At 49.9% G+C, this 24,224-nt stretch overlaps 1 protein-coding gene across 5 annotated transcripts; it reads left to right on the top strand.

The window, feature by feature from the left end:
• The first annotated feature begins 932 nt into the window (after window positions 1–932).
• On the top strand, window positions 933–23,713 carry ADNP (activity dependent neuroprotector homeobox). 5 transcript variants are annotated; one of them, XM_059480618.1, is made up of 7 exons: window positions 933–1,240; window positions 10,762–10,918; window positions 12,169–12,214; window positions 13,322–13,628; window positions 17,070–17,182; window positions 18,006–18,098; window positions 19,634–23,713. In XM_059480618.1, the coding sequence occupies exons 3-7, from the start codon at window positions 12,176–12,178 to the stop codon at window positions 22,757–22,759; spliced, it is 3,678 nt and encodes a 1,225-aa protein (XP_059336601.1). In that variant the 5' UTR covers window positions 933–1,240; window positions 10,762–10,918; window positions 12,169–12,175; the 3' UTR covers window positions 22,760–23,713. The 5 variants fall into 5 exon arrangements, with proteins under 5 accessions (XP_059336601.1, XP_059336602.1, XP_059336603.1 ...); XM_059480619.1 differs by lacking the exon at window positions 12,169–12,214 and having other exon boundaries at window positions 10,765–10,918; XM_059480620.1 differs by lacking the exon at window positions 12,169–12,214.
• Window positions 23,714–24,224: the final 511 nt, after the last annotated feature.

Here is a 24,224-nt window from a genome sequence, read left to right as displayed (position 1 = left end):
AGCGCCAGCCCAGAGCACATGGCACAGGACCGTGTCCAGACTGTTCTGGAATGAGACCCCAGAGCTTCTCTGGGCTCCGCTGAGGGCTGGCACTGCCCAGGGCAGCAGCTCTGCCTCCTGTGCAGGGGAATTGCTGGGCTCAGTCCCTGCCCGTGGCTCTGGGGCCATCGCTGGGTCGGGAGAAGAGTCTGGGCCTGCCGTGACCCCCTGCGCACCGGGACAGACACGGACAGCCAAGGCTGAGGGCTCCTCTCCAGCCCGAGCAGCCCCAGCGCCCTCAGCCCCTCCTGAGCACGGAGATGCTCCAGGCCCTTCAGCATCCTCGCGACCTCCGACGGAGGCCCGGGCGGCCTCGAGGCCGGCTGGAAGGCCCGTGGGCCGGGCTGGCAGAGCGGAGCGGAGCGGGCCGGGCGGAGCGGGGCGGGGCGGGAGCGCCCCGGGGCCCGCGGGGGCGGCCCGGACCCGGCCCCGGCCCGGCCGCTGCCCTGAGGCGCCGCCGCCGCCGCACGAGGCCCGCGCGCGCTCCCGGGGCCGCCCCGCGGTCACGTGCGCGCCCCCCGCGGTCACGTGCCCCGCCCCGCTCGCGCCCCCGCCCCGGCGGCGGCGGCCCCTCGGGACGGGATGTAGTCCCGGCCGGGGGCGCGGCGGAGGGATCCCCGCGCCGGACCCAGCCGCAGGGCGCGGCGCCTCCTAGCGGGGCCGGGGTAGATCCCGCCGCCGCCGCCATGGCCGCGGCCGCCCCGGTGCGCCCCGCGGGGGCCCCCCCGCGGCGGGGCCGTGTCACCGCCCGGTGCCGCGGGCGCGGCGGGGCCGGTCCCGCGGGGACCCCCGGGGCTCCCCCGCCCCCCCGGGGCGCGGCCCCCTCCCCTCCCGCCGGACAATGAGTCCCGTATGCTAATGAGGGTCTGGCGTCACTTCCGCTCTTTCTCGGCCGCCATCTTGGCCCGGGCAGGCTCTGGGCAGCGGGACCCGGCTGTATTGTCTGAGGGGCCCGGGCGCTGCCCCCGCCCGCGCCCCCGCCCCGGGCACCCGGCCCAGTGACCGCCGCCCCCGCCCCCGGGGCCGCTCCGCACCGCCCGCCCCGCACACTGCACCCCCTCCCCGTCATTTCCCCCTTTGTCTCCCCCGCGCCGCCGGCGGCTCCGCTCCGCCCGCCCGCCCCGGGACCGGGCGGCGCCGGGGAGGGTCCGGCGGCCCCCCCCGCCCCAGCCCGCCCTCGCTGCGAGGAGAGCCCGGTCAGGTAGGTGCGAGCGCGGGTCCGCGGTGCGACCCGGGCGGGGACAGCGCCCGACCGCCCCTCCCTCCCCCGGGCATCCCGCGCCGTGCCCGCCGCCCTGCCCGCCGCACCGGGCGTGCGGAGCTGGCAGCGGCCCCTCCCCGCCCGCACACATGTTGAGGAGCCCCGGCGACTGCAGGGACCGCGGCGCTGCTCCCTCCCCGCCGCCGGCCCCGGCCGCCTCCCTTCCCCACACGGACGTGTCCCGGCAGCCCGAGGGAGCGGGACCGCTTGCTGCCGGCCGCGTCCGGCATCCCGGTGTGCAGCTGCGCTGGGCCCCGCCGGCGGAGTTGGTGCTGGAGCGGCCCCGGGGACGCGATGAATGGGAGCAGCCGAGGGGTCCCTGCCCGCGGGAAAAGGCGGGATCCGCCGCTGCCATCCCGAGCCGCAGCCGCGGGATGCGGCGCCGTCGCCTCACCCATCCCTGCCCCGGGCTGCAGTTACCGACGCCCGGTGCTGAGACAAAGGCGGGAGACACCAAACCCGGAGCCTGGCAGCCGCACCGGACAGATACTACCCCCGTGCCACGCACCCCTTCCCGCGGCGGCTGCAGCCCGGGCGGGGGTTCCCGGACAAGCGGCAGTGTGTGCGCGGTGCCGGGTGCTCGGCGCACCCCCGGTGCCTCCGGGCAGCGGCCGCGGGCGTGACACCCCCGGCCCCCCCGAATCCGCCGCAGCCCGGCCGGGGCGCTGCGCGGCGGCAGCCGGCAGGGGGCGCCCTGCGCGCCGGGCACCGCTGCGGCGGGGGGCGGGGGACGGAGCGGGCACCGGGCGGCTCGGCCCGGGCTCTGGGCCCCTGTCACCGCCCGGCCCGCGTTCTGGGCCCCTGTCACCGCCCGGCCCGGGCTCTGGGCCCCTGTCACCGCCCGGCCCGGGCTCTGGGCCCCTGTCACCGCCTGGCCCGGGCTCTGGGCTCCTGTCACCGCCCGGCCCGGGCTCTGGGCTCCTGTCACCGCCCGGCCCGGGCTCTGGGCTCCTGTCACCGCCCGGCCCGGGTTCTGGGCTCCTGTCACCGCCCGGCTGGCTGGCCCCACTCTGGGCACGGGGCTGCAGTCCCCGCTGTGGGGCGAGCCTCGAGGGGCTTTGTCTGGGACCGCAGGCAGAGCCCCCGAACTGGGCGCTGCCAGGTGTTGATGGTTGTTGGGTGTATTTAGGCCGTTTGGTAGGTCAGAGAGGTTTGTGTTCCTTGTAGAGAAAGCCCCCTTTTTCTTGAGTTGAGGGGTTTATTTCCCTAGCTGTGTTTCTATTTATTTTTGCTGCTATTTTCTATTTCTTCTTGGAGGTGTGAGGTCCATGCTACCCCACCTGTCAGGGTAGCATGGACCGACCTTAGCTGGCTGCTGTGCAGCTCAGCCTTGTGTGCCTCAGCAGTGCTCCCTCCTGCAGGGTCTCCTACTTGGAAAACTTTCACTTGAGGACTCTGCAAACTCATAATCACAAGTTGTCATCCTTCTAGGTGAGAAAGATGGATCAGTTTGCTTAAGAAACAGAAAGGCTTTTTTTTTCCTGCTTTTAATAACGAACCAAACCAAAGCTTGGTTCCTTTGCAGATGTGCAGTTGCAGATGTTGAGCAGTAATTTGATATCAGTAGATGAACATTACCATGGTATGTGCTGAAATCTTAAAGGAGACAACAGAGGAGAATTGTTAAGAGAATTACACCAGATGCTGATGAGTTGTAACATAATGGTTACCTTTTCTGAAGATTTTTACAGCATATATTTCCATCTTCAGTCTAACTAGAGATGTCCTTTTTGACACACAACAAATAACTTGTTCTCCAAAACTGATACTAAGCTAGATGGTTTTGCACTGTTTTTTTTAGTTAGATGCCCTTTGCTCAACTTAGCATTATTTCTTAGCTAGCATTCAAGAGTGACTTTTTGGTATCCAGCAGACATGAGATGCTCCCAGGGGACATCTCTGAGATCATTGAAAACTGATACCATTTTAGTGCCCCATTACTGAAAGTAATTTTTTTTTGTTTTGAATAGAAGCGCTGGTCCTTCAGACAGGTTTGTAGAAGGCATCTCTTTATGTTACCACTATTTCTGTGTCAGGGTGTGTTGTCATGAAGAGCCTGCAGTGCGCTGTGCTAGGCTGAGGGAGGTAGCTGCTGCTGGCTGTGCAGGGGAAGGTGAAAGGTGACTCCTTTGCCTGCAGGTGAGACAGACCCAGTGCCACAGTTGGCAATGAGAAGTCTTCACAGGAGAGGAAGACTGAAGAGGAACTTCCTGACTGTTTTGGAAAGTTCATGCCCTGCAGCATTCAGCATCAGCTGCACACCAGGAAGATGTGTGTGCTCCTCAGGCTGAGAGCAGGAACGTGATGGATTTTCTGTGTGCAGGGCAGAGGTTGCCAGTGGCCAGAAGTGCTCCCTGCCGCTGGCACAGTGGTCCCTGTTAGTGCCACAGCGTGTGGGTTAAGTGTGAGCTCTCACTTGTTGGTGCTGCCCCAGTCCCTGTGCTGTTCTGAGCACTGTGAGCTGGAGGGAAAGGCAGGACACTGTTCTGGGGCTGCTCACACACTGCAGGGTGAATAACGGCTGATTATTCCCAGCTCAGCTTTGCCACGCTGCAATAACATAAATACTGAAAGCAAACACTGAAGTTTACAGTAGAATTCTGGAATACGGAAATGTATCAGAATCTTATCAGTAGTCATTAGTGATATGGTCCAAATGTGTATTTTATAGCTTGTTATTAAGATGGCAGCTGATTTGATTGATGCAAAGAAAGAAATTGAAACAAGTGATTTTGTGGAAGCAAAGATGGTGCTCCTAGGTTAATATGTTTGAGGTAGCTGCAAGTAACATTTAGCAGCTTCATAGGAAATGTGTTGGGGTGGTTTTTGTGGGGTTTTATTTTCAGAAAGGGGAAGTTATCTTTGCTCTGCTACTTGAGGTGTTTAAGGGAGACAAAATTCCATTGGGAATGAACAAAGCAATATCAGATCTGAGGAGGACTAGTTAAAAGTCTGTAGGAGAGGTGCCAGGAGAGGCAGGGAACAGCTCTGGGGCTGCAGCTGCTCACTGTGTTGTTTCACAGGTGCCATTGGAGCTGCTCTACCTCCACGGGCAAAATTGACAAATTTTTAAAAGTCATTAGTGCAGCTGAGTTTGTATATTAGTAATGCTACTTGTAGTGGGATTATTTTCTTTAAGATGCACACACCATTCTTGTTTGAAAAGGCAGCAGCTGACTATGCTGGCCTGTATCTAAACGAGCATCTCACGATTTTTTTTGTTATTTTGAGTCAAGAGCTGCTCTGTGCCCAGATTTGCACACAGACATATGTATATATATATAGGGTATGGTTCCTATGAACATAATTGTAACAGGATAATTTCTAATGGGGAGATAGTTCTGCTCATAGAAATAAATCTGTTGCTAGTGATGTTTCTTGATAGTGTAAGAGATGGAGATGACCATGAAAGGTGCTGCTCTGAGTCTCTGCATTGGAAAAAAAGAGCCCTTGTTGATGTTAATTTAGTTTTACTAAAAAGAAATCCTATACCTTCAGTATATGTGGGAGGTTTACTTTGCCTCACCTGACACATTTGGGAAGAATGCCCTTGCTGCCTAGGCAGGATGGCCACATTGGCCTGTTCCTTTGGAGCTTTCAGGAGGAACTGAAGTCTGGTTTGAAAATCAGATGGGTGTTCCAGATTTGAGTAAAGGCTTTCCAGAGGGTGGAACTCCTGTTTATCTACCTGAGGGCCATGTGCCTCCAGGCAAGAACTGCATTGTTAGAGCTTCACTGCAGCTCTGGTGTCAGAAGGCAAACTGGAGCTTGTATTTAGTGTCTCTGATGTCTCTGTAGTGCTCTTGAATGTGAATGAGGGTTGATGGTTTGGAGTAAGAATGGAGTAAATACCATTTTTTCTGCAGTGACTCACTTTCAGTTACCGCCATTTATATCCTTACTGGGTTTTGTTTTGGTGGGTTTTTTTAAGGTGGCATTAGAGATTATTTAGATGAAAACTGAGAGCGGCTGTGGAGTCCAAGGCCTGTGTAGTTGACCTTGTGGACGCATCACACCTACAGATGTATGCAGATCACTTGGCAAAAATCTTTCATTTAATGTCTGCTTCTCAAGTTGTATCTAAAACACTCAACCATAAACAGAAATAAAGCAACTGTGTGAGCAGCTGTTCCCTGAGGGAGCACTCCCACTCCTCCAGTGCTGCAGGTGGAGGACAGGGCCTGCTCTCAAGCCTGCCTTCACTTTTGGCTGTTCCTTCCCTGCCCCAGCTCCTCTCTCAGGTCTCAGCCAATGCTTTCTTTCACCCTGTTCTCTCTGTGTGCAGTGATTCCTGATGGGACTCTGGATCTCACCGCTTGTGCTGCAGCTGGGCCAAGGAAGCTGTTGGTGATGCAGCTTCATAGCAGCAGCAGTCAGGGGACAAAATGGTCTGGAAGTCTAAGTGGGCACGATAGTGGTCTTAAAATGCTTTTTCACCGAAATAGTCAAATTCAAGTTTGTGATCTTTTTTTTGTTTCCCATTGCTGCTGCTGTTGCTGTGAAGCCCTTTGCCTGTCGAAGGTTCCTGAGGCAGATGGAGGACAGCAGTAGCTGAGGTGGCCCAATGCTGGAATGTAGGCAGGGACTGGAGCCTTGGGAGCTGTGCTTAGGCAGGAGGGGAGAGGTAAGAAATGTGCAGTGTAAGACTGAGCTGGAGCTCTTGTTTACAGCCTTTCCCGTTGTAATGGCAGCGTTGGTGCCTCGCGTGTGTGAAGTGTAAGGCGAGGGAAAACAAGCAGCACCAGCCTCCTTCGGTGCCTATTTTTACCCTTGGAAAACTCAGATGCAGCCAGTTGGCGAGATCCCTCCAGTATCTGCTGGATCTGCTGTCTGAGACAGCGTGCATTGGCGGGGCTTTGGATGGGCTGGGCAAAGTATTGCTGTGCTCTTCTATGTGCCCGTGGCTGCTGAGGGCACAGCAGGGCTGCTCTGTGCTCTGGGTGTGCATGCCTGAGTGCCTGTGTGTGATTGTATCTGTGCCTGTGTCCGTGTATGTCTGTGTCTGTGTGTGTGGGAGCTGCCAGGGCAGAGCTGGAGCTGCTTCCTGCTGCCCCGGGGCTTGGCTGGAGCCCAGCACCGCTGTTTGGGTGAGGGAAGGAGCTGCTCTGCCCCAAACCACTCCTCTGGCTGTATCAGGGCTCTGCTCTGGCTGTTGACACAGTGCTGATGTCAGGAAACATGACACAGAGGGCAGGGGACCATTTTCACTTGCAGTCTGATCTGGCTGCAGTTTCCCAGTCAGTGTAATCCAATCATAAATTACGTGTATATTGATTATTTGCTTTGTTCTTGAACGTTTTACAGCAACTACTGTGCTGCTTTGTTTAATTACACAAATGTTTTTGTGAGCTTTGGATTGAAAATTTAAAGGTGATTCTTGATTTAATTTAAATGGTAACTGCTCATTCATTAATCATGCTTCTGTTTCCAAAATTATTTTTATTCTGGGATTGCTCATGCTTAGCTACAATCTAGATGAGGATTATTTTGGAATTGTAGAGCATACTCATGTAGCCGTTTTTCCTGATCACTGAGGTGTGGATATCATGGTGTAAGCAAATAATATCCTTTGTGCTTCAATGATCTCCAGGCTGGATTTCAAATTTCTGCAAGATGTGCAGGCTTTATTGCATTTCACACCAAAATCTTTTAGAAATAGCCCTGAACAAGCCCGACTCTCACACAGAGAATGTGTATTGAATATTGATTTAGCTGCCCATGTTGTGTGCATATAAACATTTATCTGTGGAGGTCTTGAACAGTCACAGAAGATACTCTAAGATGGCAGGAGGTGTGCAAGCGTAATTCTGGAGCTGTGTCTCTAATTCAGGATTTCTTGTGCCCTAGAGAATGAACATGATTTCAAAGTGCTTTTCAGAATGCAACAGAGGTTGCAAGAGTTGATGTGGCCTTTATCACGTGTGTTGAAAAGATCCCTCAGAAAACATTCAACTACAGCTACCAGCATTCTTTAACATACCTCAGCCTACATCATCAAAATCAGAAAATGCACCAGTTGTTCCCAGCAGAGCCTGGGGAAGCAGATTGTTCATCAGAACAGAAATAAGGAGTTGTGGTTCCCAGAGCAATCAAAATATGACCATTTTGTATTTCAGATGGGGGCACAGAGATGCCACAGTGCCCAGGACTCCTCCTGCTGAAGCGAAGTTGATGAGGAAACAGTTAATTCCTGCTCAGTTTTGCAGTGAGTGTCCACACCCACCAGATGGAGCTTCGGGCTCCAGTGGAAAATTCCAGAAATTGAGCAAGAATGAGAAGTGTGTGAATGACTTAGGAGATCCCTGTCTGCAGAACTGCAAAAGGTGGTTTTATAGCCTTTAAATAAAGAATGAATGGAGACTGAGGCATGCCAGCCTTACTGATTCCTTTCACTACAACTGCCTTCCATAGCTCTTACTTGGATGGGAAGTTGGGAGTTCTTAATGCAAGAGTCAAGCTGAGGCTAGGCAGCAAGCCCAAACAAAAAGGTATAAACCAGAGTTTCATAAACCTTTGCTGAAAATTGCCTGTAACCACTGAAACAGGATGTTAAACGTTTTTAGTCTCAGAATTTCCTCCCCAGGATAAGGTGGGGTTTTCTTTAGTGCCACATTTTAGATGGACTTCTCTCCCGAGGCTGTGTTTGTGTAGGATGCCCTAAAAAGTGGTGTGAAATGGTCCTTATGTTTTGACACACAACTTGAAACTGGTTTTGGAAGTTGCTGATCTAGTCTCTGAAGTGGATTTTAGTATTTTTAAATCCTTGGCTTTTTGACAGAGGGGCTGTTAACAAACTGCCTGTGTGCCTGTGAGGGAGAGCTGGAGTGTGTCAGGTCTTACAGTGCTTTGTCCAGGTAGCAGCTTGTAGCTGGGGCTTTCCATCAGGGTGATATCCTCAGCTTTAGAGCTGGGCATTCCAGAGGGTGTCACTTAAAATTTGTGTTGATTCCCGTTTCGTGTGCCCAGCCCTGTTTTGGGTACACACCCGAGCAGGAGAGCTGGGGCTCACTCAGAGCAGGGGGTGCTGGCTCTGCACCCCAAATCCCTGCTGGAGCTGAGCTGTGAGCCCTGGAGCCCTCCCTGCTCTGGGCAGAGCTCCCTGCTGCAGGTGGCCCCTGGGCTGAGGAGGGCTCTCAGCTGGAAGTGTCACTGCTGTTACCAAACAGCCTCCTCGGGGTTCCAGCGCATTGCAAAGGAGCCCTCCTTGTCTGGCACGTCAGATGTGCTGCTGAACAAATCTCATTGCCCTCACAGGAGTGCGGGTGCACAGCCCTCACTAAACCAGGCCAGAAATGCTTCAAGGAGGGAAGGGAAGAGTCCCGGGGAAGAAAGTGAAAATGTCAGTGTCAGCCAGTGAGAGGTGTGTTGGAAGAGGCTCTTCAATCACTCTCTCTGTACAGGGAGCAGAGAGAGTTAATTGCAACTCTTACTTTCAGGAGGGCTCTCAGTAGTTTCTGTTCTCCCAAATTCTCTCTTCTCTCTGATACTCCTATTCCTTTTTTCTGATACTTCTATTCCAGTTGCTCACTCTTCCCTGAGATAACCCTTGTGCTTCCCATCTATCACTGGTCCTTGCTCAGCTGTCGTGGAATTGTCAGGTCTCGGGGACAGGTCATCACTGTCCTCATGTGAATATAGAATATTCCACACCATCATACCACAGAGCATCATTTAACCTGCATACACGGAGAGGCAGCTTCTCTGTTGCTGTGGGAACCACAGGTTCATTTTCTTGCATATTTTCACTGTATTTTAAGAGATTTCACTCAGTGTTGCACTACCAGCTTTCTCTGCAAATCTGCTTCATGGCTGGCTTTTAGAGCAGGCTATGAAAGGCAGTTTGCTGGGCAAATTGTTGTAAGTTACCTTGTTTCAAAAGCAGATGGAGTAGGGAAATAAAACACACAGTATCAAGAAACCAAGTGTTATTTCATCTTGCCCTGGAAGACGGAGCTGTTGCCAGCTCTGATGTAAGATTCTGTCTTGGGCTGTTAGGTAGAAACCAGTAACTTCTTCAGCTTGAAATACTGGCAAAATAGTGGCTAAAATCAAAGACATTTGGATGACATAACATAAGAAGCATGCCAGATGCTCGGGGATCCTTGTCAGCAGCACAGCACAGGGAAATGATCCTCAGTGTCTGGGAGACCCAGCATGGGATGAAGTACTTCCCTGAGCTCAGTATCATCAGCCTGATGCAGTAATTGCCTCTGATCTGCTCTCCAGGCTGATGGGTCCTCACCCAGAAGTGTGTTTGCTGCAGGGAGGACTCGCTGGGAGAGAGCTCATTTGGACTTGCTGGACACACAGGGACACAAAGTCTGCCTTCTGTTCAGAACATGATCCACTGTGAAACAAAATAACCCATCTTTGTGTGGCTGAGGGTATGGGTGATGCTCTTGTTAAATAAAGCACGTGCAATATTCCAGTATTCAGGTTTGCTGCCATGTGAAGTATTTTAAAAATGTTGTCTTTTTTAATTTCTTAAAATGTTGTAGTGTCTTGTCTTGGAAGTGTACTTGCCAAAGAAAAGCACTCTGTACTTGAGGCTGTTCTGTCTGAGTAATCAAGAGATTAAAATCTGACAATTTATATTGCCTTACTCCCTGGCAGAGTAATTATTAATGACTCAACAAGTTTTGCTTTTATAAACTTTAGATTTGGTAGTTTCAGATTTTATGGCTCTAACGGTACCTGTTGTGTTTCCACTATGTGCAAGACTGACTTTCTGTCCGTGGCTGATGTCAGTTGAAGAGGGATCAGTCTTCCCACAAAGTGTGATCATTTACATGCCATTTCCCAAACTGCCCATCCTCTGCCAGTTTTAATCTGGGTGCTTACCAGAGGAATGTGTGTCCTGGGGCTGTGGCTGGAGGCCGTGTCACCTGTTGGATGTCCCATTGTCATGTAAGGTGGGACGTGTTTGTAGGGAACCTCCCAGGGAGTGTCCTAGAGTGGTGGCAGTGCCCGAGGATGGCGGCAGTGTCGGATGGAGATGTGGCAGTGGCGGACGATGATGGCAGTGCCCGAGGATGGCGGCAGTGTCGGGTGGAGATGTGGCAGTGTCGGATGGAGATGGTGGCAGTGTCGGACGATGATGGCAGTGCCCGAGGATGGCGGCAGTGTCCCTGAGGGGCCAGGCGCAGCTGTGCTGTGCTGCTGATGCCTCAGGTGCTCGTGGGGCTGAGGCACAGCACTGCAGAGGGAAACGGAGTGTGAGGAGGAGCGTTCCCAGCCTCTGCCCTGCTGGGTTTGTGCCCTGGGTACCTGAGCTGAAACCTGAGCACTGCAGAGTCCCCCAGCACAGTCGGCACAAACCTGGAGCACAGGCGTGCTCAGACCTGCTGCAGCACAGCTGCCCTGCAGCCCCAGCACAGGCACGGCTGCGGTTTGTACCTGTCAGTGTGACACTGCCCTTATCACACCCCTTATCTCTTGTCTGTGCTCTCTGTTTTGTCCAGCAGGATATGAGCCTTCCTCTGTGCCCGGGCCTTGGGCTCCCCCAGGGGGTGTAACAGAGCCCCGAGGGGGCGTTCTGCAAGGAGAATTGGCTTTGGAGGCTTGTGCTTGAAGCTTGTCCAATGAGTCTGAGACGCCCAAGCACCATTCATTTCGGAGGTAAATGCTTCATCAGAAGTACTGCAGAGATGGGGAGGAGTAAAGGTTTTCCTTTGCCAAAGTATGGGCTAAAAAAGGATAGTTTTGACTGTTTGCTTCTGAGGTTTGGACATTTTGAACTTAAAGGAACACCAACTTGGATTCTAGAAAAATCGAGAGGTTGGGGGCTTTGGGATCAATAACTCTGGCAGCTTCACTGCAGATTAATTGGTTTCCTGGTTTAAAATTCTCACTCTTCTGCCGGTTTAAAACCATCAGAGGTGAAAGTGAAAGCTAGTTTAGTCTGCAAGAGAGATGATTCTGGAATGCTAAACAAACTGGGGGAAACACTCTGACTTGGGATAGGAAAGTTCAAAGATCTGCAATTTAAGTTGGATGTCCCTTTAAGTTATTCCTTGGAATATGACATTACGTATTTGAATCTCAAGTGAAATGTTTAATTTTGGAAATTCAGCTGAAATGCTTTTTATTAAGGCATTTTCTATCATTTGTCTATAAACTGATCAGTCAAAGTGGGCTGTAGAAAGGGAGGGGAGGGGAGAATCCTGTGAAAAGATAAAACCAAAGGGGGAAAAGCTCCCAGCAGCAGAAACAAATGAAAGAAAATACAACAATGACAGATTGAAATGTTGCTACTTGCCTTGGGTGGGGGAGGGAAAATCATTTGCATGATGTGTTTCATGTTATTGTTATTGAAATTGAACCAGGTTACTGATAAAATTGTAATGATAATGTACATTTACAAAGATAATGAGTTAAGTTTGCTCTGGTAAACAGCAGTAATGTCCTGGCACTCAGCCCACAGAGAACTGAAACTGTGGTACAGATTTGCAGTGGCTGGGTGGCACTGAGGGTGTGATCCTGGGCTCCCGTTGCTTTTTGATTTTAATGCCAACTGTTACTGAGAAATATTTAATACCCAAACCCAGGCTGTCTGGTAGAGAGCTACCCACCCTTTTAATGAAGTCATTTTTAGCATAATCTGAATTTTATGTACTAGTGTGTTACCACACTGCATGAAATTTTTTTATTATGGTGTTTGACTCTGCTGCAGCCCTTCCCTTTTAGCATTATTATGGATATTAATAAATTTGGGGTTGAATTATTGGAATGAAAGCCATGGGATCATGATACAGACCTAACAAAGGCAATAGACCAGAGTAGAGGGTTAAAGTGTGTGGGGTGGGATGTATTGTAGGGGAAAGGAACAGCTTGTAGAATAAGGGTTTGAAACATTGCTTTTTCTGTAGGAAAAAGATGGAGTATTGCATGCTGGGAACAAGTGCTTTCCATAAGGTAGCTAAATTTTAAAAGTACATTTGTTTCATTTTGTTTTAGGCTTTGCTTAAGTATTGTAATCTAGTAATTTTGTCATTTCTGCAGTTTTCATTCTGATTAGACCTCTGCAAATCTTTCTTCAAAACTTAACAAAAACCCAACCAAAGAACTCAAACCTGGCCTACAACTGCAGTTTTCCTTTTCTGAAACATTGCTCAGTGTGTACAGAAAAATATTTAAAGGTTATTAATAATTATATAAATTCTTCCGTAATTTCAAAATTGCAGGTACTAACACTTTTACATATGAAAATGTGAATGTGTTGGGTGACTACAGAGAAATGACCAAAAGTAAATACAGTTTGTTAAATGTAGTCTCCATTGACACCTCTCTAGAAACAAAATGCCCCAAGCCTCAAAACACCAGCCCCAAGAAGCCCCACCCCTCAGGAATGCTGTCAGCAGAAACTCCAAGTAAATAGTCTCATTTTTTTCCCTTTGTTCCTGTGAATAGCAAGACATAACACACTTGGAGGAAGTCTGGGTAGATGAGTCAGGACTTATTTCATTAACTGCAGTTAAATGTTTTGGCCAGGTTTCCCCAGGAAACAAAGTTTACACAATTTTTCAGATTGTGGCTTGTCTCCTAATCCCCCTTCCCTCCTCCCAGCCAAGAGAGCCATTCTCACCCAAACTGGGTGGAGATGGAGGTCTGGAAAGAAAAATTAGCACCTTTAAATTGGATTAAATGCATCCCTCCAGGAAGAGAGGGGACTGGTTTGAAGGTCCCCAAGTTCACACCTCTGTCCACCCACAGCCTGTTCCGCAGCGGGAGCAGCAAAGCCAAGGGGCTGCCAGAGGCTCTGGGGGAGGAGGAGCTGCAGGGAGGGGACAGAAATGCCACTGCCACTGCTCAGCCGGGGCTCCTGGGGTCACTGAGGGGCTGCTGACCCGGGGCCTGGCCTGGCCCAGCTCGGAGCGAGCCCCGGCTCAGGAGGGAAGAGGAGGAGCAGGGCATTGAGCAGGGCATTGCCTGGGTGTGAAGTGTGGAGCTCCAGGCGAGCTCTTGTGCCTGACCGAGTGCATGTTCAGAGTGCGTCATTCCATGGATACGATGTTATTGCAGGTACAGCAGCAGCTCATGATGCCCCGTAAAGCTTTTCTTTCCCAGAAAGAAAAGCAGGCTCGTGCCAGGGAAAGGGATATGTTAAAAAAGAGGAGGAGGCGACAAGACTATCTCAAAAGAAGCGTGGAGCCGCAGAAAAATGCAGAAACAATAAAATGGCACAGGGATGATGAGAAGAGGAGAGAAAATGAGCAAGTTAAGGACAAAGATATCAAGAAGCGGTGGAGACAGGATGAGAGAGAACGACGAAAGAATGTGGACGCTATGAATTGGCACAGGGAAGAGGAGAAATGGGAAAATGAGCGAGGTAAGGACCAAGGAGGCTAAGAACCAGCCAAGAAAGGAGAGGGGGAAGGAGCTCGGAAAGGCTGGACCTTGTGAAGCAGCAGAGCATGATGAGGGGGAGAGGGGAAAACAGAGTAAGAGCAGTTGTGTTTTATAAGCATGCACAGAAATAACAGCAAATAGTATTGTTTAGTTCAAAATTGGTTAAAAATCTGCTTTAATCAACTAGAGCTCTTACACTGCTGATTATTTTAGAAAGACAAGATTGAGTTGAGTCACGATGGGACAGAACAGGCTGAGGTTGTACCTTGCTAATACAAATGTCTGTGTTGCACACTTGTTCACACCTAATGCTTTGTTCAACAGGGTGGTTGGTAATTCTGGTTGTCAGACAGATCACCAAAAAGTTCATGTTTTCTCAGTTTTCATAGTAGGAATAAATGAGAACATTAGGAAGGGAAGGGTGAACATTGTGTGCTCATAAGAGAAATTAAAACTGATGCTATATTTCATTCTTTTTAATCATGTAAAGAGGGTTGAAATCACATCTGCAGTTTTATCCCGAGGTCACTTATTTAGTGAAAATTGAATGGAAGTGTAAATTTCATGGAATGCTTTTAAGAAACATTCAGCTCAAGAGATAAAATGAAGAAATTAGAAGACATTAAGAAGAAATTCTTCCCTATGAGCCCCTGCCAGAGGTATCCCAGGGAAGCTGTGGCTGCTCCGTGCCTGGAAGTGTCCAGGGCCGGGTTGGATGGGGCTTGGAGCAACCTGGGATAGTGGAAGGTGTCCCTGCCCATGGCAGGGGGGAACTGGATGGGCTTTAATGTCCCTTCCCACCCAGGCCATCCCATGGTGATCCTATGAAGAAATTACGTTAGTGCAGGAGGGGTAGCTGGAGTGGCCTCCTGAAGATCCCTGGCCAGCTCGTACAGGTGTGGGTGCCTGAACGAGATAAAAGGCTTATTTCTGGCTGCAAAGCATTGTTTTACTCTGCAGCCTGTGACAGTAGAAAGCCATTGTGCTTGGTTGTTCTGTACCAAAGCTGAGACATCAACCAAGTGCAGTGCTGGGGCTGAGATCAGAGGGAGGGCTCTGTGCACTGGCACAGGAATGCAGTCAAGAAAACATTCACTGTTGCAAATGTGAAGTGAGAACTTAGAGTGTGGTGCTTCTAAGTTAGTTATCTTCTGCTCTTTCATAGCTTGTCTTTTCTGCTTGCATTTGGCTACTGAATCGTTCTAGGAGTCAGTACCTAGTTGTGGACAGGACCTTTATGCTGGAAACTGCACAGACAGAGCAAAGGAAGGTTCCAGATACTGCTCACAGTCCCTGTGCTTCCTTTGCCATTCCCTTGTGGCTGGTGCAGCCAGTTTGTGTACACACACGCTGGACATAAGAGAGAGCTTTGGGATATGCCTTCTGAGGCACCTGAGGATCCTACCTGGAGATTTCAAGTCAGGGTGTTGCTGGGGTTGGTTTTAAGCAGTCATTTATTCATTCCACCCAGCTCTTCAGTGTAGGTTGATGTGGTCAGAGATGCTCCAGGTGTCTTCCCTTAAACATCAGCTTTTGGCCAGATAAAGGATGCCTCATTTCCAAGGCAGCATTAATGCCTAGATGATGATTTGAGAGGCTGCTTAATCCCAACTACTTTTATGTCCCCATCCAAGGAGGTGCCAGCAGAGTGATGTTTACATTACAGCTGCAGTTACTTGCTGTAAATAGAAATGGATGGAGATGCTAAAAGCTTTTGTTGTAGTCACAGCCTGTAATAATATCAGACTGTATCTGACTCTCCGCTCACTAAGATTAAATAGTCAGACATTTCCTAAATAAAATTAACTGTGTATGCCTAAGGATGAGGGGTTTTGTTACAATGAGGTGACTTGGATTCAGCTGCCCAGCAGAACTTGCCAAGTAAGGTTGATGTAAAAAGCTGGAGTTTGAAAGTTCAGGTTTCAGGTGTGAAGATCCAACTGTGTCCTCTGCTATGGTGGGTGGTGATAGGTAGTTCCAGGGAATTTCATGTCTGTAAAATTTGACTGAGGCAGGCAAAGGGCAGAGGCAAGAAGATGCTGCAGATAGACCAGAGATGTTGTTTTCAGGCAGTTGGAAATAATTTGGTTTCTTTGAGTTTCTGTACATCATGGTACCTGTGGCCTGTTCAGCTGTATCAGATACAGGATTAAGAGAAAGTATTTGATGCCTTTGCTGAAGAAGCTCAGTGGAATTTTGAAATTAGCTGTTAGATACCAAGCAGTACTTTGAGACTTGTGCCTGACTCAGGTGTACAAGTGATCAGTGCCTACAGACAAGCTCTACACTGACTCTGGCTGTGTCATGAGACAAGAAATGCTTTTCTTTGCAAGCACAGGGCTTCACTCTTCAGGCAGACACTTGGGATTCAAAGAAGGCAGCCCAGATTGCCAGGAGCTTTAACATGCACTATGTTCATGCACTGCTCTTTCTGCAGTTCATATTAATCACTAGGAATAACATTTCTGATTATCTCCTGGGATTTGAAATTCACTTGAAAATATTAATTCAAATCCTGACCATGCTTGACTGAGCTGCTTCACTGATTTTTTTTCTGAGACATGGGATCATGCAGTCACTGGAGGTATTTCTGAAGCACTGAAATCACTCTTCATGTCTTTAAAAGGGACCTGGCTTGCTCTAGGTTGTATTAGACATTGTTTTTCCAGTAGAGATGAGGATGGATAGAGCATAGGAGACGAGCAGTTCATGAGTTGGGTTCCCTTTCAGCGGGGCAGCCCAGCCAGGCCCAGTGGCACTGTGGGCACTGATGGGAGGGAGGCTGACAGTTCCCAGGGACACAGAGAGGTTTAGGTCATCTCTTGTACTTTTCCCAGTGGTTTCTCTCTCTGGAGGGATCTGACCAAGCTTTCAGGTCCTCTCTTCCTAGGAGGGTGTTTGCTAAACAGCTTCAGCCAGTTAAAGCTCTGACTACAGTGGAGGGAGGAAACAGCATTAATTTCTTACCCTACCTACAGCAGAATAGAAGAAGCATCTTTATCACTGAAGAGACACTGAAATCTCTTGCAAGACTGGCACAAACCTTGAAGCTCAGCTTGCCAGTTTTCAGATCCGTTGGGATACATTGCACAGGAGAGAATTGAGTTCTGAAGTACTTCAGTGTAGGGCTGGTAAAGACAGACACTCTGAAGAAATGAAAGTTATTTCCAGAGGCAGCCCATTGCTCCTGCAGTAGCTGTTCCATCAGTGTGCTGCCCTTTCAGCATTGCCCTGTGCAGCCTCATGGGCAGCCTCAGCAAGGAACAGGCCAGAGAATGTAACAGTGTGTTAGGGAATGGCACAGCTCTGGGACCAGTTCTGTGGGGGAATAAGGCAGTTAATTACTGATAATGAAAAGTGCAGTATTATCAAACAAAACACATTTGACTTAAACCTTTCTCTTGCTCTTCTTTTCCAATAGAAACTATGTTCCAGCTTCCTGTCAACAACCTTGGCAGTTTAAGAAAGGCCCGGAAAACTGTGAAAAAAATACTTAGTGACATTGGTTTGGAGTATTGTAAAGAACATATAGAAGTAAGTATGGCACCTCCAAGGGTTAGAGCTAAAATGCTGCAGAGTCAGGGGGACAGGGAGATATTTGTGTATGCCGTGATTTTTGTTTAGACTCGTTTTAAGTTCCACACAAAGTAGGAGTTAATTAGAAACTTGAGATATAATGTGCCTGTAAACACTTCTAGAAACATTAGTGGCTACTGAAACCCAGGAATGCTGGAAGAAGCAGGATGGGTGTGGGATATTGGGGCAGAAATGGGTCTGAGGTTTTCAGGAAGTGTTTGTGCTGCAGCAGGTCCTGAAGTTACAGAATCACCTCTGTGGCTGGGTCAGGCTGCCTTCATGCCAACGGCGAAATGCCAAAGAAATGCTTCATAAGATAATTTTTAAAATAAGAATTAGGAGTCTTGGACATCACCCGTGTCCAACTTTAAAAGCTTCCTGTGTGAAATTAATTAAAAGCCAAACAAAACCAATCAAACAAAATAAATACCACACCACCACCCTCAGAAAAAGCAGCCAAAAAACCCCAAAGCCACACATCAGTTTGGGAATGCTTTTCTCCAGGATTGCTTTTGGAATGAGATGAGTTTGTAATTACAGTGTAGGCTGGTCAGGAGGATGAGTGGTGAAGATGTTTTGCAGGTGTTTTGTGATATGGAGAATATTCAGAGCTCTCCCCCTCCCAGGAGGTGCTCTCCAAACTCCCCCCTGCCCTGAGTGATGTTCTCTGCCTTGGCCAGCAGCACCTGGGAGGGTGCAGGGGTGCTCAGGGATTGCTTAAGGGAGCCCTTGGGCCTTGCTTCTGACTCTCTGTCCTCTCTTCCCATCTTCCCTTCTCCAGGATTTTAAGCAGTTTGAACCTAATGACTTTTATTTGAAAAACACTACATGGGAGGATGTGGGACTGTGGGACCCATCGCTTACAAAAAACCAGGTTGGTAAGAGTTTCACTTGACACTGAGGCTGGAGTGGGTCATGCTGAAGGGCATTTCCCAGACATGCCAAGAGCTTTTCCTGCAGTTTTCCTCACTGATTTTCAGGTGTTGGCAGCTCAAGGGGCAGCAAAAAGCTATGTGCTTTTTTTCTTACTTTTGTGAAGTTGTTCCTGGTGTGTGTCTCAGGATCCTGGGTGGCCAGTGCTGCAGAGCTGGTGGGTCCTTGCTCAAGTCAAACAGCTGCACCTTCGGAGCCCATTCCCACCTGTTCCCAAGCCTAGCACAATTTCACCAGCCCTCTGGCCAAAGGATCAACAACTTTATACAATTGGCAATGGGTCTTTCACCTTTCCTTAGATGTTTTATTCCTGGTTTCCATCCCTTCCAAAGCTGTTTCCCTGGATGCTGCTGCTTAGTGCAGGGTCACTGTCAGTGCAGCTCTGGGTCCCACAGGCTGTGTCCCACATCTGCTTTGGGCATTTCTAGTTCTGCTCAGCAGCTCAGTGGCACTGCAAGTCCTGCTGTTGTGATGTTTCTGAGCCAGTAATAAAGGAATTTTGAGTTGAGCCAGCACTGGAGGGAGGAGATGATGCTGTTGATTCAAGCAAGTGATGTGGGCTGCAGCATCCTCTGCTGGGGCTGCAGGACAGAGTCATCCCAGCAGTGAGAGGTCAGAAACCTCTCTATAAAGGAATCCCTGTGTGAGCACCTCAGAGCTCAAGTAGAGGAAAAGTAGGGGACCCATCCTGTCATGGATTCCTACTGTGACTCTGAAAATTACCATTTAGTACTGTCTTGCATAAAATACACTGATGTCCCTTTTTCTAGGTAACCCAGAATAAAAATTGTAATATAAGAGGAGACAGCTCTTGGTTGTTTTTTTTTTTTTGTTGGAGCCAGTTTCCACCAGGTGTGTGAGGCTTCAGCAGGTGGCCAGAGCAGATATTCCGGCTTCCTTCTGCAGTGCAGCTCTCCAGCTCCCTCACCTGTGACGTGTGTGTAGCTCAGTGCACAGGACTTGTTCTGACACTCAGGAGGAACCTGTGCCATTGAAGTGTGTAATGGATAAAGACACTGAAATAGCTGAAGTTATAGATCCATATTACATCTCTCAAGTTTGGCAGATTCAGGTGGGCAGTATCTCATCTGGTTACAGTCTCATTTCCTCAAACAGTCCTGCTTGGCTTTCCCCCAGAGAGGAGCTAACAGAAACCTTTTCTTGCAGCTCAGCTACAGGGAGGAGGCTTTTTGTGACCAGTAGGGAAAGACACTTCTGACTCAGCCTCACCTGCCGAGGTCGTGGCTAAACCCCTGAGGGACCCCTTGGCACTCAACACATCATGTGTGTGTTCATGTGAGCAGCTTTTTAGGGGCTGATGCAGTCCAGAAATGGGAGAGAAGTGAATCGAAGGTTTGAGGCAGTTGCAGGGGACTCATGAGTGTGTTCAGAAAGGTTGTGTAGAGAATACCATGGGTGTTATTTTGCTGAGAAGTGCAGTTGAATATTTAGTCTGTGCTCTGTTCTCTGTTCAAGGACTATCGGACAAAGCCCTTTTGCTGCAGTGCATGTCCCTTCTCCTCGAAGTTCTTTTCAGCCTACAAAAGCCACTTCCGGAATGTTCACAGCGAAGACTTTGAGAACAGGATCCTGCTCAACTGCCCCTACTGTACCTTCAACGCGGACAAAAAGACTTTGGAAACGCACATTAAAATATTCCATGCTCCCAATGCCAGTACACCGAGTGGAGGCATCAGCACTTTCAAAGATAAAAACAAACACGAGAGCCTTAAACCCAAGCAGGCTGACAGTGTGGAACAAGCTGTTTATTACTGTAAGAAGTGCACTTACCGTGACCCGCTCTACGAAATCGTTCGAAAGCACATTTACAGGGAACATTTTCAGCACGTTGCTGCTCCTTACGTAGCCAAGGGAGGCGAAAAGTCCCTCAATGGTGCGGTTCCGTTGAGCTCCAGTGCCCGAGAGGAGGGGGGTATCCACTGCAAACGATGCCTTTTCATGCCGAAATCCTACGAAGCTTTAGTCCAGCACGTGATCGAAGACCACGAACGAATCGGGTACCAGGTCACGGCAATGATAGGTCACACCAACGTAGTGGTTCCCAGATCCAAACCTTTGATGCTAATAGCTCCCAAACCCCAGGATAAAAAGCCTATGGGACTCCCTCAGAGGATGGGTGCCCTGTCTGCTGGCAGCGTCCGCTCGCTCTCGTCGCAGCAGATGATGAACAGACTCACTATACCAAAGCCCACGTTAAACTCTGCAGGAGTCAATATGATGTCAAACGTTCACCTACAGCAGAACAATTACGGGGTTAAATCAGTTCCCCCCAGTTATGTTGGTCAGCCGGGGGGGAGGCTCAGCCTCAGTGGCAATGCAGCTGTTTCTCTTTCCCAACAATCACAAAGCATGAAACAGTTTTCAGCGAGTGGCAATGGAAGGCCTTACACGCTGGGAGGGGAGCAGAGGTCCCAGGCCTCAGCCAGGTACTCGCTGCAGTCTGCCAACTCCTCCTCACTGTCGTCGGCACAGCTCAAACAGGCGTCGCTGTCGCAGTCCCAGGCATCCAGAGCTCTGGGGCAGTCTGGCTCCAAATCCCCCGTGGCTGCTACAGGTCCTTCCGCTGTCAACACCTCATCCACGCAGAAGTGGAAAATCTGTACAATCTGCAATGAGCTGTTCCCCGAAAACGTGTACAGCGTCCACTTTGAGAAGGAGCACAAGGCCGAGAAGGTGCCTGCGGTGGCCAACTACATCATGAAAATCCACAACTTCACGAGCAAATGTCTCTACTGTAACCGCTACCTGCCCACGGACACGCTGCTCAATCACATGCTGATCCACGGGCTCTCCTGCCCCTACTGCCGCTCCACCTTCAACGACGTGGAGAAGATGGCTGCCCACATGCGCATGGTGCACGTGGACGAGGAGATGGGACCTAAAACTGACTCCACTCTCACCTTTGATTTGACATTGCAGCAGGGCAGCCACACGAACATACACCTCCTTGTCACCACCTACAACCTGCGGGATGCTCCTGCCGAATCCGTAGCTTACCACGCTCAGAACACCCCCCCGGTCCCCCCAAAACCGCAGCCCAAAATCCAGGAGAAATCTGACGTACCCGTCAAAAGTTCTCCGCAAGCAGCAGTGCCCTACAAAAAAGATGTAGGGAAAACTCTGTGTCCTCTGTGCTTTTCGATCCTAAAAGGCCCCATCTCCGACGCACTGGCACATCACCTCCGGGAGAGGCACCAGGTGATTCAGACGGTTCACCCCGTGGAGAAGAAGCTGACCTACAAGTGCATCCACTGCCTGGGCGTGTACACGAGCAACATGACGGCCTCCACCATAACGCTGCACCTGGTGCACTGCAGGGGCGTGGGCAAGACCCAGAACGGGCAGGACAAAGGGACCTCGTCCCGGCTGGGCCAGTCCCCCGCGGCCGCGCCGCTGAAACGCGCCTACGAGCACATGGAGTTCCCCCTGATGAAGAAGAGGAAGATGGACGACGATGACTCCCCCTCTGCCTTTGAGGAGAAGCCTGAAGAACCTGTAGTTCTAGCACTGGACCCCAAGGGTCACGAAGATGATTCGTACGAAGCCAGGAAAACGTTTCTTACAAAATATTTCAATAAGCAGCCCTACCCCACTCGGAGAGAGATCGAGAAGCTGGCGGCCAGTTTGTGGCTCTGGAAATCTGACATCGCGTCTCACTTCAGCAACAAAAGGAAGAAATGTGTCAGGGATTGTGAAAAGTACAAACCTGGGGTGCTGCTGGGCTTCAACATGAAAGAGCTGAACAAAGTCAAACACGAGATGGATTTTGATGCTGAATGGCTGTTTGAAAACCACGACGAGAAGAATTCCAGGGTCAATGTCAGTAAGACTGTTGATAAAAAAATCAACTTAGAAAAAGACAATGACAGTTCCTCAGACAGCTACGAAAACCTAGAGGAGGAATACAGCGAGAGCCGCAGTCCCTTTGGCCAGCGTGTGTCTGACATGGGTGGGAAACCCTCGACAGACAGCACAGTGCAGGACCCCCAGGACAGCTTAGCCAAGGAAATCCTGGAGGAAAACACACTACAGTCTCCAGAGAAGGCTGAGCAAAAACAAGAGGAAAGCTCTAAATACGAAGAGATAATTGCTGCTGAAGAGCCCACAAAACTGGTGGGTGACGTTTCAGATAGCGAAGGTGATCAGGATGAGCAGGAAGATGCAGTGGAGTGGAAGGATGGAGCTTCCCAGTCTGAAAGCGGGCCTGGCTCCCAGCAGGTTTCGGATTTTGAAGATAACGCATTGGAGGTAAAACCAGAAGTGTGGACAGATGAATCTTCCCAAAGCGAAGATGCCGGGGGCAGTAAACCCGCTGTGGAGGCCAAGGGGGGTGGATCGGAAAGCGATGAAGAACAGTCAAAGTGGAAGAATCGTTCCTATGGAAAAGTAGAAGGGTTTTGGTCCAAGGACCAGTCGCAATGGAAAAACGCCTCCGAGCTGGAGGAGAGCCTGGCCAGCGAGCAGATGGAGTGGCAGAGCAGCACAATGGACAGCGAGGACGGCGAGGCCTTCGGGGCCGTGGGGGCCGAGCCCATGCACGGCAGCCTGCCCGGGGTGGAGCTCAGCAGCCAGCAGGCGTGAGCAGCCCTGGGCCTGGCACTGCCCGGGCGCCGCTGCCCTGCCAGCTGCTCCTGCTGCCCGGGCTCGTGTACAGATCTGCTGGCCAGGGGCTGGGGGCTCCTGCTGGCACGAGCACAGTGACTTCGTGTGAAAATGGATACGCTGGTGGCTCCAGAATGCACACAGAGAAAAGCAGAGGATTATTTTATCTGCATTTCCAGCCCTCCCTTCACCTTGTCCATGTTGAGTTGTGTCTTTCCAAGGGCCCCTCTCCGGTAGCGCCGTGCCAGCGACCCGGTGCCCTGTATAGCAGACTCTGGGCAAATGGAGTTTTCATGTATCATTCTGAATAGTTGAAATGTATATTTGTACAGTCTTTTAGACCTATTCAAGTGAAGCTTATGGAACTGTTCTTGTGTATCCATCATAGATCTGTTTCTCTTTTTTAGTGTTGCCCTGCTGTGTAATAAATGCTGTATCTAGTTTCCCTAGCAAAGCTTGAGACTGCTCTAGTATGAATTTTGACAGACTTAGTTTTTGCACATAACCTTGTACAATCTCCAACCAGAGGCCAGCAACATAAAAATATATCTGGGCTCTGTTGTATTATAGAATTTTCTTGTTCTGAATATCCTTGACATGACAACTGATGACAAACATATTTCAGAGCCATTTTCTGAAATCTTTTAAGCTAAAAAAGAAAAATCACATGCAAGAAACAAGTTTGCAGCTACTAATTTTGACACCTTTTAGATCTGTATAAAAGTGTATTGTGTTGAAGCAGCACACTGAGACAAAGTGCTGGATTTGGATATTTAGTTTTATCTTTAGTTAACACCAACAAGGTGTTGTATTCATTTATACCATCTAATATATGACACACTGTTGTAGTATGTATAATTTTGTGATCTTTATTTCCCTTTGTATTCTTCATTTAAGCATCTAAATAAATTGCTGTATTGTGCTTAATGTAAATATTTGCTTTATTACATGCAAGTGCTCCATTCCTGGTTGGTAAATCCAACCTCACTATATTCATTCCTCCTTTTTTGCCTCTGTTTTTCCAAGTGCTCCCCAGCCCTGCTGGGGCCTCTCTGTTTAGTACTTACTGAATACTTATCTCCTTCAAGGTTATTGAGAATATGCAGAGTAACTTGGGCTGAAATGTGTTGTTCCTGTTCAGTGCTGTAGAACACAGTTATAAATAGCATTGTACTGGTTTGCTTGTTCTGCATCCTGGGGAAAGGAGATCTGTGGATTCCTCAATGAATGGAGATCTGATTTCACCTGGAAAATCCTCCCCTGAGTGTGCAGAGCTCTGGGCCTGGGGGCCAGGAGGGCAGTGCTTTGGAATACTGACCCTTCACAAGGGGAGCACAAGCCTGGAAGGTAAAGTAAACTGGACACCAGAAAAACTGAAATGGAGTTTGTTCAAAGCTGTGCTTGGTTTGGCCAGGCCAGGCGTGCAGTGTGGGCTCTGGGCAGG

This window comes from Ammospiza nelsoni, chromosome 12 (assembly GCF_027579445.1).
Source record: "Ammospiza nelsoni isolate bAmmNel1 chromosome 12, bAmmNel1.pri, whole genome shotgun sequence".
NCBI lineage: Eukaryota > Metazoa > Chordata > Aves > Passeriformes > Passerellidae > Ammospiza > Ammospiza nelsoni.
Note: the sequence above shows the minus strand (reverse complement) of the source record. Positions and strands in the feature narration are given on the sequence as shown.